At 39.3% G+C, this 18,018-nt stretch overlaps 1 protein-coding gene across 6 annotated transcripts in view; it reads left to right on the top strand.

The window, feature by feature from the left end:
• mast4 (microtubule associated serine/threonine kinase family member 4) overlaps positions 1 to 18,018 on the top strand; it is a 148,974-nt gene that overhangs the window by 85,916 nt on the left and 45,040 nt on the right. The window contains exons 1-2 of one of the 6 annotated variants that reach the window (XM_084745307.1): positions 8,129 to 8,373; positions 11,120 to 11,200. The exons of 4 other annotated variants lie outside the window; for them this stretch is intronic. In XM_084745307.1, coding sequence (XP_084601433.1) covers positions 8,327 to 8,373; positions 11,120 to 11,200 — 128 coding nt within the window. In that variant the 5' untranslated portion in view covers positions 8,129 to 8,326. Of the gene's footprint in view, positions 1 to 8,128; positions 8,374 to 11,119; positions 11,201 to 18,018 lie in introns of those variants that run through there. One more of the 6 variants, XM_084745308.1, reaches the window with a different exon arrangement.

The raw sequence follows: 18,018 nt of genomic DNA, 5'->3' as shown, positions 1-18,018 counted from the left end.
TGTCAGGGAAACACAGAGTGGAATGAAAGTATGGCTTGTGGTAGAATCTTTGGATTTGGAGTTTAGGAAGAGCTTTACTAGTTTATTTGAAATTGCTTTATTAAAAACTGGTGCACATCATGTTTAATGCATTGAAATCAAGCATATAGCCATAATACTGTTGCACTTCGCATATTTTCACATTTGTACTGTCCTCCACTTATTAATTTTTATATTAACAAAGGAATAAATTACTATGCTCAAAGTGAACAGTGTTGCTTTACAAACCCACCAAGAACTGATGCAATTTGCATCAACTCCACTGAGATTTTCACTTCATTCATTTCTTTAATTGCGAAGATTTGACGATTCGTTCCTTTTCAACTCATTTCACCCTCTCTCATCAGTTAACCACCAGCACATGTTGTCACATGCAGTCTTTTTAAATAAGTGCTCCTGCTACTATAAAAATATATTTATGATTCCCCTTATTTATAATCCCTACTTCAGATGTTTTCCCTGTGATTTTTTTGCAGATTAGTGTCATTGTGGAGACAGAATAACAACTGATAATGACAAACAAAAGAGCATTTACTTTTAATTGTACAAGTATTGTAATCTGAGTGTCTGTGAGTTTGACCAAAAGTAAATAATATCGTTACAAGCAGTTACATGAAATTGCCAGCAGCTTTAGGCCTGCGACATTAATTACAATGTGTAAATATAATGTATAACATCACTATGTAGACTCTTGGTTGGAGGAAGTTAACAAAGAGGAAGAAAACAACAACAAAACAGATAAGTGAACATGCACTAGTTCATTTTGGTGACTGTTGAGAATTTTGAAAAAAATGTGAACCAGTTCATTTTAATCTCTGTGAGCTGAACTTTATGTGAACTTGCATAACAGCGGTACGAGGACCGTGTATAGTGGAGTATATTTCTAAACCACTTTCTGTGTAACTAAAAATCAGTCAGCGTGCAGCTGCAGGGACTGATGAATCTATTTCACTTGCATCAAGGTAGAACTGGTTTTAAATGAATTCAAGCTGAACAATAGAAGCTCCTCTGCACACATGGCTGTGGGTCACTGAAAGTTTTTCTCACTGCAGGTAGAGTAGCAATTTCACATTATTATGAAAACCTTGGTGAGTCACCCTGACAAATGAATGAATTCAGTCCAGATAAATTAACTTTCTATCTTTTTTTTTTCTGTTTTCTGATATTGTAGAGCAGTGGTTCTCCAACTCTTCAATAATGTACCCTCTTGGAAATACTTTTTGAGCAGAGTCCCCCGTCCAGTGCAAAACATTTTTGGTAGAATATAAATATCTATATAAAAAGATACAACACAGCGCTGTGCTGTGAATGTCTGCTCTTTGAGGTAAATCCCATCATAATTTTCCTGATACTGATGGTATTTTGTTGGCTCTGTTTTAGCTTTCTTTTTCACTTCTTTATCTGTGTTTTCAGCTGTATCGCTGCTGTGTTTCAACCACAGCCACCATTTTCTTGGTTTTGGTCTGTCATTCAGGGCCTAAACTGACTTCCTGCTCTGATTGTGTTTGTTGCTTTCATTTTCTGTGAGGTTTTACAGCAGTTGGCCGTTTATTTCAGTTAAAGATCGCATTGACATTAGGAATCTTATAGGAGTATAAAATGTCGATATCCACAATAAAGTGATGGATGATGATATAGTTGGTGGGTCTGCACGCTGTCTAACTTGCAATATATATTATTTGTTTGCGATGTTTCGGTACTAGACCTTCATCAGGCAAAAGGTCTAGAACCGAAACGTCGCAAATAAATGATATATTGCAAGTTAGACAGTGTGTGTAAGTCCTTTTTGCAACTTTTTGGTCTGCTCGCCTCTCTCCAATGCACCTGTCTTATCTAATAGACGTGTAAAGTGCTTCCTTTGTTCTAAATCATTGCTGGGTCTAAAAGGGTCTTTGTTTCGGCACAACATGCTCGTAACTTAGTTGTGTTAATTGACCGTAATGTGAAGTTTTTCAAGCTACACTCGCAGTCTTGGAGAATGAGTGACAGTACATGTTGAGAAAAACTCTGATTTTCTTCAGCCATGGTAAAGAAACAAGCCAATGAAACTTGCTGTGTTGTGCAAACTAATGTGTTTAGGGATTTGTTTTGCCTCCACTCAAGCCCTGCCCACAAAAAAACATCATAATGTTTACCAACCACGAGAGAAAGGGTCTGTAGTAAATACATTTCAGGTAGATATGGGTAGGAAATTATAAACATGCATGTCTAAGTGCACACTCAACACTGGCAGTGCACACAGCTGATGTAGGCCTATCTTGTGAGACTTTATTATGATTTATTTAACCTTTTAAGATAAATCTGGTGTTCTTGGACTTACACATAAAATGCTATGTGTTTTTTTTTCTGGCCTCATGATGACATGAGATGAGGTGTATAGTGAACAAGATATGTCAAATATGGTCAATTCTTCAAATCCTGATGTTGGTAAGAGATTTTTTTTACCCTCTGAAAATAAATAACTGATGTGGTTATTTATAATTTGTGATGTTTCATTTATTTAGACAGTAACATGGTCACTGAAGGTGTTAATATTTTCTAGAATGTCTCTTAGTTCTATGGAGAGAAGAATGACAGGTTGACTGTGGAGAGTTTGCATGAACACGTCAAATATGTTAACTTGATTTAAGCAAATCTTAGCTTTTTATAGCAGTAAAACACATATTGAGGGAGTATTACAGGAATAGTTTGATATTTTGAGAAATATGCTTTCTTGCCAACAGTTGGATGAGAATATCGATCCCACTCTCAAGAGTATATGCAGGGTAAAAATTCAGCTACAGCCAGGAGAGTTAGCTTTGTTGAGCAAAGTAATAACATTGGCAACAGTAACTTTGAGGAATTTACAGCATCTGCCAAGAAATAGTCCACAGTGTGTTGCCTTAACACTCTGCTTTTTGTATGGATAAAGAAAAAAGTTAAAACGTGCTAATTAGTGAGCTTTAGGGGTACTTATAGGCAGATTTTGTTGCCTTTGGACAGAGCCAAGAAAGCTGTTTTCCCCTGTTTCCAGTCTTTGTGCTAAGGTAAGCTAACAAGCTGCAGACTGTAGCTTCATATTTAACAAACAGACATGTGATGTCAATTTCCTATCTTACTATCATCAAAAAAGGTGAAGGTTACACCTTGTGTATATTGGCGACGTTTAGCTGCTAGCTAACTGTCAAACTTTGAATACGGGCAACTCAATGCAAGGACATTATAGTATTTCCCAAAATGTCGAACTGTTCCTTTAAAAACAGACACCACAAGTGAAGGAGCAGCTTGACAAACTAATAAACCTAACAACAAACATAAAACACTCAGAGATTCAACGATTCTTCTATTGTTAATCCACTATTAAATTAATCTACATATATTTTGATTATCAATTAATTATTTTTAATCATTTTTTAAAATAACAAAAGTCAAATTTCTTTGATTTTAATTTCTTAAGTGAGAATATTTTCTGGTTTCTTTACTAATCTCTGACAGTGGACAGAATATCTTTGGGTTATAGACAAAACAAGATAGTTGAGGACGTCATCTTGGACATTTTTCACCGTTTTCTGACATTTTATGGACCAGACAACTTTTTATTAGTATAGTTATAGTTTATTAGTAACTTTATCAGGGTATATTTTTAAAGTAACCCTCCCAGCCCTGGTTGTAGGTGGACGCAGTAGCCTACTGTGGGGTTTCAGTCATGGCCATCAGTAAAGAACTGAACACCTCACCCCCACCCCTTGGCTCCTCATGAACACACACACACACACACACGCACACACACACGCACAAAGTTGTCATATGGATGCTGATACAGCCAAATCATCCACTACTGCGTAAACACTATCAAGACAGTCGATCTTTAAAAACCACAGCACAGATGCACACCACGGTGCATTATAGCAGCTATAGCAGCATCACTATCAGATCTTAATTTATGTCACTCAGCAACCAGACTGCACACGCACACCACATGTCACAAAAACATACTTCCACAGTTAATGTAACAGTGTTCACCAGTTGCTCACGCAGCTTCCACCGATAAAGAAAAGCCACAATATTATCAGCGCACCGCCTTTAGTTTAATAGCAAAAATGAAACGTGTAAGTTGACCACAGCTATCCCAGCCAGAATATTAAGACAGGTGTATTTCAGAGTGAGCAGGCTTAAAAATACATTCGGTGGCAGCAGACACTTTCAGATCAGATAAAATCAGAACAATAAACACTGCTGTAGAAACTAAAACACCACAATAACTTTATCTCTCTTAAACAGAGTAAAACGTAACACTCGCCCATCACTTGTAATCTGTAGGACGTATAAATATCAGCACGTGGCATGTACAGTCAGTAAAAGTTGTGATTAAACGGCAGCTTCGAGCTTCAGCGAAAGGCTAGCTACAACACTAGTGCTGGTCCACGGAGCTGTGATGCGTTTGATGGCATTCAGATATAAAGGAAATCCCAGCGCTGCCTCACAAGAAAATAACCATTCGTTCTGGACATATTATAGTAGCTTACTGAAGAAGTAACTGTACTCAGACACATTCAGACACAAATTAATGTACTTGTGAAAAAAAAAGTTTGATTTTCATAGGACCAGCAGAGAGTGATAAGTGGCAAGTGGTAATGCTCTAAACTTTTTCTGGCAGGCCCCCAATTCACGCCCCTCCACCCCACAATCGTTATCAATCATTAACAATAATTGTGCTTCCCCAATAATTACTGATTCAAAAGATATTTAAAAAAGAATTCAAGTTGAATTTTAGTGAAATGACCCAGTGATGTCGGGTATATGGATATGTCTTTGTGTTTCTTCACACCGTCTCTCTTTTTGAATCCTCTTTACTCCACTGAATATTCCATGACACATTTTAGGGCAGAGGGCTTTGCCCCAGCAGCATGAAAACACTGGAGCTATGACTCATTGACTTTCAGAAGGAGGAAAAAAATCTTCTTCAACCCACAGGGTCCAGCACCAGTTACTGACAGGAAGTCATGGGTCAGAGGTTTCAGTTTCTGCCAGACACAGTCTCTGTACCCTGTATGAATTAACTAGGCTTGCTTGGGTTGTTGGCATTTCTTTTGTTTGCCCACATTCAAATATAGAAGTCAGTTGAATCCACACTGCAAGCTGGAATATTTATCATTCACCATTTAAAAAAAAAAAGAAAGATAAAAATGTTTGAAAATTACAAAGCAGCATATGAGGCTTCAAGTTTGTAGCCGGCTCTTGACCTGCTCTACTCCAGATACTGCATCTTCTTATGCTCCAGTTCCTGCTTGTCTAGCCCCCACTACTCTGTGGTTCATGCAGTGTTTGGTGTCATCAGCAGCAGCTGTTTTCTCCTCCAACATGCACATAGTAATAAAGAATTCATTGGTACACTGAATGAGTGAGTGACTGAGGCAGCAGAGAGTGTTTTCTGTCTGATCTGCTTTCTAAACTTCTCTCATCATTCCAGGTTTAACAAAACCATCATCATACAGCAGGTAGCTGAGGCAGTTACAAAGGATGCCAAACATCGGCCAGTATTCACTGAAAATTAGTGATTGGGATTAATGCTTTCTCGTCAGTGATCAGGAAAACTGATTGATGATGAAAAAAACATAAGCCAGTTCTCAGCTGAGTTGGTGCCGTCGCCGTGCACCAAGATAAGATATTCCTTTGTTAGTCCCACAACAGGGAAATTTAAAGTGTTACAGCGGCAAAGTGGATAGCAAAAATATAAAGAAGCATCAAGAAAAAATATAAAAACATAAAATATAACAGTATATACAGTGTAAGGGGACTCAACAGATAGAGCTACAACAATTTATTGATAAAGAACAGTCAAGAATCTTTTGATCATTTCATTCATTTTTGAAGCAACACTGTCAAACATTTGCTGGTTCCACGCAAGAACTGAAACGCAAGAATTTGCTGCTTCTTCTTTGTCATTTATGACAGTAAATGAAGAGCCTTTGGATTTCGGACTGTTGGTGAAGTCATAAAGTAGAGTTCGACCAATAAATCTGCCTGATATTGGTGTGATATGCACCTATAGAGGATATATCTGTATCGGCCTATGTATTTACTGATATGGAAACATTTTTACAGAACATATAATAGAGAAAAAGCTTCTTGGGGTGATTTAAATTTGGTACAAAGGGGAAAATTAATGAGAACAAGAGGAGCTCCGTGACAGAATGACTGAATGAATGCTGAGACGCTGCTTCATGTTTTATAACCTGCCCTCAACTGACTGTGAGCATGAATATATTCAGCAGTCAACTGATACTGAACAGCACTCATGTTTAGTTAGCTATTTATTTCATTTTTGTATTTATTTATTCTGTCCTCGATTTACCTTTCTACAGTTGGTTGGTACACATATACGTTAAATGAATAAGTTTTAGAATGGCTGGATTCATTGACTAATTTGGAAAATAATTGGCAGAATAATCTATAATGAAAATAGTCACTGGTTGTAGCCCTACATACGTATTTCTCATGTTTGCCCTGTTGAAGTTACTGCATTATGCACAGACTCAACACTCCGGTCTATGTTTCAGATTAAAAGCCTGCTAGCATTACAGTGGACAAAAGCCCTTAATTTCTTAACAAGGCTTTTATTATGACACATTTGCAGGAAAACCCACTGACTTACTTCAATCTGATGCATGGGTTCTTATCAGGAGTGTCACAATTTCAATATTAAGTTGAAGATTGATCGAATTGAGCTTTCAATTCAATTGCAGAATCAGTGATTCTCACAGTATTTTTTTCTATCTGTCCGATTTGCAGCATCCGGCACATGTCTGCAGAAAGAAACAACACCTCAAAGGCGACACAATGCAGCTTATAGCTGTTATATCACGTCCGACACATATTAATCTTTCTAAAGGAGAATTTGAAAATGTAATTTACTCAGGGCATACAAGTACAAATAAGGACTCAATGATCCAACAACAGCAAAGCTGTCAATGCTAAAAGAAAAAAAAGTTTAAATTGAATCGGGCCTTAAAATTGAGTGGATTTGGAGAATCTAGCTCTTATGTTCCACTCTAGAGCAGCTGAGTTGTCTGCAACACCTAGTGGTAAATTTTGGTATTACTTTTCTGGTTTAGTTAATATCAAACTGACCTAAAATTCCACTATACTAGCAGCTAGAATAAAACTAAAAAAAATGATCAGGGCATCCCTAACAGCTACTGTAGCTGACTCATTCCAAACACATTTATAGGGGTGTGATTTTTTTTACAGCGTGTTGTCAAATTATGTGAATAAGCCCCCTCTTATGTCCTGCTGTACTTCATCCTTGGCCAATTTCCTGCCAGTGAGTCACTGACTCATTTTGACTTATTGGGATCTTGATGGTTTGGCAATAGAGTGTCTGCAACAATAAGTTCTGGATAAAATACATCATGAGTGATTTTGCTAATGATAAACAGCAGCCTCTGGGGTATTTTAAATCCCTGCAGAAGCTTGGACACTCTTGTGCGTCATCGTGCTTTATTACTTTGGGTTTCAGTCTTGAACTCACGCCCAACTCTCATTTGGCTCTCTAATCTGAGCACAAACCCTCGATTCATGCTTCTGTTTGCCTGCAAGGTTAGATGTTGTTAACAAATTCATTTGCAAGAGGCATTTCCTCCTTTGTTTTTTATTTGTATGATTTATTGCATGTAAAGCACTTGATGTCAGGTGTGTGTGTGCACTCTGTCTTGCTGTACACTGACTGACGTGGACTGGCAGGTAGTGGTGCATTATGTTTCTCTTCCGAAGATGACATCATCCCCGTGCTTGTGGTGACATTGCATCGTACAGTGCGTTCCTTGTGTAAGCGTCTGTCAAGGTGACTGCGTGTTAAAGGAGCAGACGAAATGTAGATTTAATTTATTGCATCCATTTCTGCTATGTAGCAAGTCACCAGCTGGTGGGGGAATTGTGGTGGTGGTGCTGAGGGTGGGGGGTGGGGGGGGACACACAAATGTGCATGTGAAGGAGCAGGGGGCGTGTATTAGGGGAGGGAACAAGGGGTATTGTCCTGCCTCCATGCCCTCCGCAGGCGACTGAGGATCTCATTTGACAGCTTCAAGGTGGAACGTGGAAAGACCAAAACAAGAGCCGAAGCAGCCCCCCCCCCCCAATTTTTTTTTAACCCCCTCCCTTTTTGTGGGGGGAGAGGAAACCAATCCGTCTCATCGCACTGTGGTGGTGGCTGGGTTTGGCTCTTTGTCAGTGCAGGGGGGGCGGGAGGCAGGCAGGCAGTGTGAATGCATATCATGACCACAATAGAGCAAACGAGCACAGTTCAGCCATGAAAGCCCAGCGGGAGAGGCTGAGAATTCCAGGGCTGACGCTAGAGTGAGTATTTTCCTCCATTATCCTACCGGGGTGGCAGCTCCTCTGCAGCTTCATCCATCTCTCTGTCATATTTGTTGCTGTCTTTCACTGTTGCTTTAAGCTCTGTGCAGCGTTAGCATTAGCAGCAGCAGCATCTGCAGCAGGAAGTCTAATGTCAAACCCTTCACAGCTAGGCAACAGCAGCTTGCTTGTGGTTGTGTGTCTGTGTGTGTATGTGTGTGTGATCATGCATTTGTGTTTTCACGCACGTGTGTGTGTGATAGACAAACAGATGAGGTGTCACGCAAAAGGAGTGCCGCAACTGCACAACATGCTTGATTTGCTCGTGTGACACGCAGGAAACACACACATGCTGAAGCACACCTACTGTATGATGAGTGTTGTGTTTGTTAGATGTGATCAATAAGGTGAGAGGCAGTGAAGGATGTGTGTTTACATGGCAGGTTTCCCCTTTTATCAAAGCCTCATTCAGTTGTTTGACTTGATACATTTTTTTTTTAATTTAGGTCAACAAGGAATTTGTCATGGTTACCTCCACTTGAGGCTTTTAAATGTGCAATTGGACGGATAAATCACTACGTTAAATTTGCTCTAAACCCACTGTTTCTATGCAGATTTTGGGACACAATGACAAGCACTCCAAAAAATAATATTATAATAATATGGAATATAATATGGTATGTTTCATCTGTATCCTGTTTTTATGCAGTAACATTTTAGCAGTGAACTATACCCACTAATTATAGTTTCTACTTCTCTAGTAAGGTTTATGATCTTTAATATTTTTTCTAATAATCAACAAATCTCATGACAAGACCAAAACCAACAATGTGTTATTCTGACTTCACAAGTCTGCCCGTGGCTCTCTTACCCAAGCCCATTGGTTCCTACTGTGCTGACGACGTAAATCTTTAAAAATGGGTCACGAATATGAATATACTTTCAGTTTAAAGACAGCTGGCCACTGCAGTTTTTAGCAAACGTTCCTCAAACAGAAGAAAATGGTACATGTGTCTGCGACTGTTGTCTTCAGTAGATTAATACACATTTGGTGTGCTAGAGACTATTTTAAATACCTCGTCCTGGAATTGACCGCATTTTTACTTGGTTTCATCTCGATCTCCTACAAAGAAGACTCTGGAATTTCAAGACCTGCCAAAGCCACGACTGCAGGCCTGTCAGTAAATTGCCTGTGAAAAGTCTGATTTATTTGCTGACCTCATTACTTTGCACTCAGATGTAGAGCTTCCCGCTTCAAACGCAACCAATAAATGAACTAATTTTCCCAACTTGAAATTTTTGTTACTGTTAATGGCTGTCACCCCTCCCTGCCCCACTTCACACGCGCACCAAGAAAGTAGAAGTGGGAGACAGAAGACGAAGCTGTGACTGTCTGGCAGGAGATGTCAGCCAGACCTTCTATAATAAGATTTGGCTACCTAAACCTCGAAGAGTTCATTTGCAAAACAGCGTCCAAAAGAAAACACACAGCAGTGTGTAAATTCTGCAACGTCTAACCTTAATCCTAAAGCTGGGCATACACTATGATTTGAGTCAGTTTCTGACCCCATTTTTGAGCCGCACAACTCATTTTAGAATCAGACAGAATGTCAGCTTTGTCAGGGGAGGTGTCATTTGGCGTGCAGCGCACAGGGGGCAGCAAGGACAGATCAAGTGCTCCTGAACAGCCGTTGGATATTCAGATGAATTCCTGACATGTCAGAAGTTTTGGTCGACCAATGTCAGTCTCTCCCACAGTTGAAGCAGAGTCAGTTCCCCGAGGTCAGCGCCTTTTTTTTCACTGCACCTGCACCAAGTGGCAAACAGAGTGCCATGGCGACATGATCATCTGGGCGGAAAATATGGACTGTAAAATGTAGTTAGCCATACTGTTCACGTCTTCCAAGCCGCCTGCGAGTCCCAAGTTCCAGCACACAGAATCGCACAGATGATCAACGCAGGACGTTTCCACCTTGTTAGCAAGTTTGTTAGACCCATTTTGCACAGTGTTGCTTGCAATAAACTTATAAAATTGCTGAAATCTCAAGGTCTGTTGGTGCCATCCATGAGAGAACATTCTGTCCTATGCAATAGTCTGGCTCGCTGAGTTTTTGGACAACAATGGAGCTCTATGGCACAAAAGAATAAGATATATAAGGCCTTAGATATTCAGATAGTACTTGTTAGTGGGATCAAATTGTTGTTGGTTTTGGGTTTTGTCATGGCATCTGTTAAAAATAAGAAAAAACATAGAAAAATCGCTAGACCTGTCCTTTAAAACTGTATTTTGGACTGCCACTGCAGTAAAAGTTACTCACCTCTATGTGACCTAATGCTCTGCAGTGCCACCGTTCAGTGTAAATGTAGCTCAATCCATGACATCACATAAAGTGAGTCTTCCATAACAAGAGACACTATTTCTACCCTCATCATAACAAGGCAGTGAGGAATGTGAAATTCTCTTTATAATCTGTAGATTTCTAACAAGTGTGCTTGTTTGTCTGCTTGGATTTTTAGTCTGAAGTGAAACAACATCCCCCAATGTCAACCAGACAAATTCCTCGGGAACCTGCTCTTTAAACACAATTTTGGTTCATCTGACAGGGATCATTACTCTTCATGATGCTGCTGTCTTCATCTGGGCACGTGTCAGAGCTGCTGTTGGAGAGGGCGGGTGGTGTATGGGGGGTTTCTGTCCTGTGTATGATAAAAGACAACTATTCACTACACTCCATTTAACTTACAGCCTCACTCCCCGAAGCTTGAGCCCCACTCCCACTAGCCCCTGCAGTCCGTGCAGCCCGCTGCACGCTTTTCATTTTTGGAGGTAAGCGAGAGCTCTTTAACCATGGCTACTTTGTTTGGAAAAGCCTGTTAGTGCATGTTTGAGTCTTGTCTTCATGCATCACAAGGCTGCGACTCCTAAAATCATCTGCCATTGAAATGACATTGAGAGAGGGAGGACACAGTGCTTATATAATGTTGATAGTGTCACCCCCTTCCCCCCATCTTGCCCCCTCTCTGTTCTGAGGTTTATGCTCCTCTTTCATGTGCTAAGTAGGATTTGTGGCATTTGCAATACATCAAAGTGGAGAATGGTCTCAATCTGTCTCAAATCCCGCCTGGATTGATTCATTTAAGAACGAAGAGTATTCAAAAGCTAGTTTTAGATTTCTCAGTAATGGCTTCCTATCCAAGCTTATTGCTTATATCTCAACTAGTTTATGATGAGTATTAAATAAAAATTTGTGTGCGCTGTTAGAGATTCAGATTTATTAAGACCATCAAGACTTTTATCCTCGTGTCGCTGAAGAGATTATTTCTGCAGGGGCATCAGTGATGTCTGAGATAACACGTCCTCTCCACGAACTTCACATTTCAGCCGTCAAGAAGCTCCGAGTCTGTCTTTGTTCAGGAACGAGCCTCATTTTAGGGTTTTAAATGGGTCAGAAGGTTGAAGCCATCTTGTTGTGGTTCTATGCAGCTTAACGTGTTTTTATGTAATTACTGGTTGGTTGGACAAATGGAGTCGTCTCTTTAACTCCACGGGTGCATCCAAGTCCGTGACACTACTCTTTTTCAGAGGCAGCATCGGGTCTAATTTTAAAGCTGCAGCGAAGATACTGTACATATGAAGTTGGAAGTTGGCTACCTCATCGGTAAGCTACGTAACACTCCAAAATTAGGCTAAATTTTGGCAAGTGGAAAAATGGCATCAAATCAAGATACCTGAATGAAAATGCATTCAATGCAACACATGTTCAGATCAGTGCTTGGATCTATTAATACATCTATGGATCGGCGCTGTCACACAACAAAACCACGGACAGCCATCTTGGGATTGTCAATGGATGGCTAAAAAATGATAACAAGTTTTTAAGACAGAAAACACAGAAGACATTTAGTGTTGGATTTTACATTATGGATTTATTTTACTAAGTCTCCACAAGGACACTGCAGTTCAGGGCTGCATTACAAAGCTTCTGAAAGAGACACGATCACACCAGAGTTCAGGTTGTAATGGTGCAATGTTATATTTAGTGTTAGCTTAACGTTAGCCTTTCCTGCATTGTTTATTCTTGGGCTTAACCCCTTCACTTTTCCAGCAGTTGGGAAACAACAGATGAGACTTTTCTTGGTCTTGATAAACTGCAATGTCTATTAACCACACTAGAAACTTGAGCCATTCAGAGAATACGCAGCTCCTTGTAGGTATTTTCCTAGGCCGTCCAATTGCCAGTTCTTGAAGAAATCTCCAAATGTCAAAAGTGTTCAGTACCAAATCACAGCACATCATTTTTCTGTGGTGTTTCTCAAGGTCTTGTGTCATCTTTTGGAGGGATTTTTGACCATTTGTATGGTTTGCTCTCCAGTGGTCAGAAATCTTAAATTGTGTGCCAAATTTGTATAATAAATGGTATCAGCTCAAAAACTGCTGCAACAATGTATGAGACATAATAGAGCATGGGAATGACCACCATATACTTCGAATAGGGCTTTTTTTAATGTTGAATATATTAAAATGCAGTTTTTTACCATTTATCCAACTTAATGATTTGCTTAATTTTGAAGGAACTTAATCCTTCTGCGGCAGCTTCAGTCCAAGTGGGACTGTTAAAGCCTTAAAAAAAAAAACAGGACTTTTCAAAAATGGAGAGCTTCACTGCACGAGAAATGTCTGTTTATATGTTTTCCTGAAGAGGGTCAGTCTGTGGTTTCTGACAGGTTTTGTTGGCTTCATTCGGGCTGCTTATGACGCAGATTTTGCTAAGAGAAATAATCAGAATAACTTGGATTTTTTCCCCCCCAGCTCATTCAAAACATTCAGTTTTGAAGAACTTTCTGTATCAATGAATAGCATGAAACACCCACCCATATCACCTCTGATCTCCTCTTGTTCTGCTCAGCTTTCATAGAGAGTCAAGGGGAGCAGGCATTTAAGTGAGTCAGCTCCATACAAGAGCGCACTCAGTGTTTCTCTTTTATTTATTGACAGTTTCAGTTTTTATTCTTTCGTGTAGCAATACGCTGGGTTAGGTGTTGCAGCGATGTGTGTCATGACCAAGGATGAGGCTCAGTTTATGTGTTCAAAGAGTGAAGCTGTAACCTATAACTTGTATTTATAGAGAAATATCCTTCACCGTTAATTCCATCTGCAGGACCATCTGCATCTATAGCACCATCAGACAGCAGCACTTTGCAGCAACCTAAGTGACTGATTGATGCTCGATCAAGAAGTTAGTGGCAAGGTTAGTGTAACATTGCAGTATTTTAGCATCCTTGGGACATCAGGTGCTCGTGTAAACCTTGTTTCACAAGTGAACATGAAACTTCTGTGCTTTGATTCAACTCTGTGGTCAGTTTTCGGGTTTTGTTTAATGCCTGTGCATTAAGCTTATTATCTGTGGTTTATGTATGTATTATGTTAGTGTGAGTTTAGTTAATAGGTGGCTTATTACTCTTGAAATTTGCAGATGTAGCTAAAGTGAGACCCTCAAGGCAAGGTCGTAGCCAATGAAACAATCTGCTGCAACATGAAGTATGATCCAGGAAGTTCAGTTTGAGTTACAGATCCATGAGCGTGAAGACTGTGGTCCTGTGAGTGGCTTGAAGCTTAACCTCCTTCTTTGTATTATATTTCATTGTGAGGATCAGAAAACAGTCAAAAAGTAATATTTAAAACATCATCTGACAGGAATATGTGCATGCATGTATTTGACTGGCTTCTGCTTCTTCGTGTTGCATCAAAAGTTGAACTTTTTTTAAATAAAGGAGTAGATGAATTTTTTTCACACATGGCTTAAGTTGGTCTGCATCCCATACCCACAGGTCTCCATATAATATTTACAGGGTGAGGATGTGATGCACATTACTTCTGCCAGTTTCACATTGTGCCAAGAAACGTAGAAAGTGCCAAAAAAGACGAGGAAGAAGAAGCTAGCACGAATGGTGAATGACGTAATAATTGCAGGATTTAAAACCTTTTGAAAACTGCTTTGCATATGTTTCATGAGGAAGAAAGTGTGTTTATCATGTTTGTTATACCTTAACCATATACACATGGATACATCACATCAAGCAGTGGTTCAGTCCTTTAAGAATAGATTGAGTAAACACCTCCTCAGCATGAGACTGCAGTCCTAAAGTTCAAGGACTTTAAACATAACAAAATCAGCTTCATATATTTTCCTGAGTAGCTCCAGATCAGTGAGAGGTTCTCTGAACGGAATTTATGAAGCATGAATCTGCAAAAGCAAAAAACAAACAAACAAACAGACAAAAAAACTCAGTGTGTTTTGGTGAGAAATGGTGAGTGTAAGCATAAGTTTTGTTTACAAGAAAACTCTACGGGGTACCTTTTAATTAGTCATAAAGCAGGAAAAAAAATATCCAGGCAAACCCACTACCTGTATGTTTATTTCTGTATTTCATATCACCCATCAGAGTAGGCAGTAATCTCACTAAACATGCTGACCTTTCCCAGGATTTATGAATGATAACAGATTAGTGCCTGTGCTAATTACTTTGCTGCAAAGAATTACACTTTATCCCCTGTGTGTCATTATTGAAGGGGTTTTCTGATTATATGAAAGTGCTGGCAATTCTCTAGATTGCTGTTCTTCATCATTGCACATTGAAATACTGTATATATACTTTACATTCTGTGCATACTGTATTTTTCTATCTTACTGAAGCAAAACTAACATCATTTATTTCCAAGAACATCCAGAAACCAGTCATAAGTCAGTCAGAGGACAATAACCCAACTGTTCAGCTCGTGATGTCAGTGTTGCCGGTGACCTCCCTGTTCACGCTGCTCTGTGCAGGTTTGACTTTGAACCATCTGAACCGTCATTTCTTATGTGGAACGCGGAAACGGAGCAGAGCCATAATTAGAGTGAAGGCTGTCACACCAGCCTGTAGGGAGACGGACCGAGCCACTGTGTGGGAACGCACACACACACAGACACACACTTTACACTGACTAAAATGGCTTCTGATAACACTTTATTTCAGAAGAGGTACGTGTAAGTGGAACCAGTGGTTGACGCTCCATTCACGGTGGTTTTCCTCCTTTGTCGATTTCACTCTCCGTCTCTCCTCCTGAGCTTTTGAATCCCGTCCAGGCGATGCACTTGGCAAGTGATTGGACTAATCTGCAGCATCCTGATGGTCCTCAGGTCTGACTGTGCACTTCCTTAGAGAAGATTTCAGACAGTCTCTGAAACACTTCCTCTGCTCTCCTGCTCACTGTTAACATTATAACTGGACAAAATCTGACCTGACGCTAAGGTGCAATTATGATTTTCAGGTTGTTCTCATTGTGAACGCGATATCTCAAGAGCGCCTTGAGGTCAGTTCTCCAAATTTGGCACAAATGATCACCATAAACCATTAAACTGATTGGACTTTGGAAGTCAAAATCCCTGTGACTTTACAAAACACATTTTTGGCCATAACTCAAGAATTTTATGCATTGATTATGACAAAATTTCACACAAATATCCAATAGCATAAAATGATGAGGTGATGACTCATTTTATATCCAAAAGTTCAAAGGTCAACTTCACTGTGACATCATAATGTTCAGCTCCCTGTCTGTTGTCTGCACTCCTCTGTAAAAATAGACAGCATGTTTCTAACTGGAAATTCTTCACTGGAATGATACATGTCAATATAGTTATTACTTACATTTTGCCAAAAAAAAAAAAATTACACACATTTTATTGAATTCCCTCAAAGTTTTCACTGCATATGTTTTATTCTGTCTGGACAGACGGATGTAAACTTCAACTTGACTGATTTGCAGCAGCATACAACTGCAAGGAAGTAATTATCAAAAGAACAAAAGAACAGTTTGCACATCTGTTAGATGAGACAGGTGCGCAAGAGACGGATGAGTAGACAGAAAAGTTGCAGGACCCACACACACTGTCTAACTTGCCATGTAACGTTTATTTGCTGCATTTTGGTGCTAGACTTTCATCAGACAACCACTTTGTGTCACTGAGAAGCCGTCTTACATAGGGAGTGGCTGTAAGTCTGCAACCAGTCACATTTCCCACATGCAAATAAAGGGACAAAAATATTTATTATTTTTTAATTATTAAACACACTACAATATCTAAAACAGAGGTAGAAAAATAAAATACTCTGTATGATGACAATCAAAATACATACAGGCTAAACCACATTATCAAAAAATAAATAAATTACAAACATGTTTATAGATATTACATTCGCAAATATTGCAGGTTACACACAGTATTGAAGCATCAACAGCCTCAGCAGAGACATGATGATACCAGGGTATATTTCCAAAAGGCATTTATGCAGCATGTATTGGAACTTGATTAATTTGACAAATAAATTTTCTCAATTAATCATTTAGTAGTAAATCATAATTTCTCAAATTCAAAGATGATGATGTTGTTTTGTCCAGCCAGTTGTTCAAAACCCAAAGGCGTTCAGTTCATGATCATAGAAGAAAAAGAAAACCAGCAAATATTCATATGAGGGAAAAAAAAATGACTCGGCATTCAGTAATTAAAATAGTTGCAAATTAATTTGCGGTCAATTGACTTATCAATTAATTGACTGCTCCATGAATGTGTCACATTAGTGGTAATGTTTCTTCTAATGTGAGTTGTTTATCTTTTTTTCGTGTGCTTACATAAGTTCAGCGGCTATTTCTGTTGACTTAAAGCTTGACAAGACAAGATGTATGTTTTGAAGCTGGACTGTGAAAATGAAACGTCCACCTTGCTTCATCAATCATGTGATTACAGCAGCTTAAGACTCTGCATGCACACACACACACACACACACACACACACACACACACACACACACACACACACACACACACACACACACACACACACACACACTCTGATGCAACACTTTTGTCGTAGCTCTGCCAAGTGTCTGTTTGCAGGGCTTTGTTCTGTCCTGTGGAGAATCATCTTTGGATAAAAGTGATCAATGACTTGGTCCTAAGATTGAACTGTGTAATTAGCTCATAATGATTCATAATGTTTGGAATGTTATTTTGTTCAGCCTCCTCAGAGCGTTTGTCTGCATGCGTCAGTCCCTGCAGGCTGCTACGATGAGCTTGACCCCAAACTCTCACACGTACATGCAGGACTCGAGGACTGAAGTCAAATTCATCACCGAGCTGACGAAACACACCTTTTATGTGTGATATGCATGCATGTGCAGGAGAGAGTACAGCCCTTCCAACCTCATCAGTTTTAAAGCTAGAGGGATTAATCAATTAATTGTCAACTATTAATATCATCGGCAACTATTTTGATCATCAATAATCGGTTTGAGTCATTTTTTTAAGATGAAAAAGTCCAAATTCTCTGTGAATATTTTCCTGATTCTTGACCCCTGTTTGACTCAACTGAATATATTTGGGCTTTGGACAAAACAAGACGATTAATTGTGAAAATTATTGGCAGATTAATCAATAATGAAAATAATCGTTACTTGCAACCCTAGTTTTTACATTCTGCAGCCCCTAAAAGGTTCACAAATCAGTACCAAATACAGTTTACTGCATCATATTTTCTGTTTTGACTTGTAGAATTTATGTGTCATTTGCTTTATAACTGAATTTATAGTGTGTTGTTGGTATTA

This window comes from Lutjanus erythropterus, chromosome 20, assembly GCF_056507025.1.
Source record: "Lutjanus erythropterus isolate fLutEry1 chromosome 20, fLutEry1.hap2, whole genome shotgun sequence".
Lineage (NCBI taxonomy): Eukaryota > Metazoa > Chordata > Actinopteri > Lutjaniformes > Lutjanidae > Lutjanus > Lutjanus erythropterus.
Note: the sequence above shows the minus strand (reverse complement) of the source record. Positions and strands in the feature narration are given on the sequence as shown.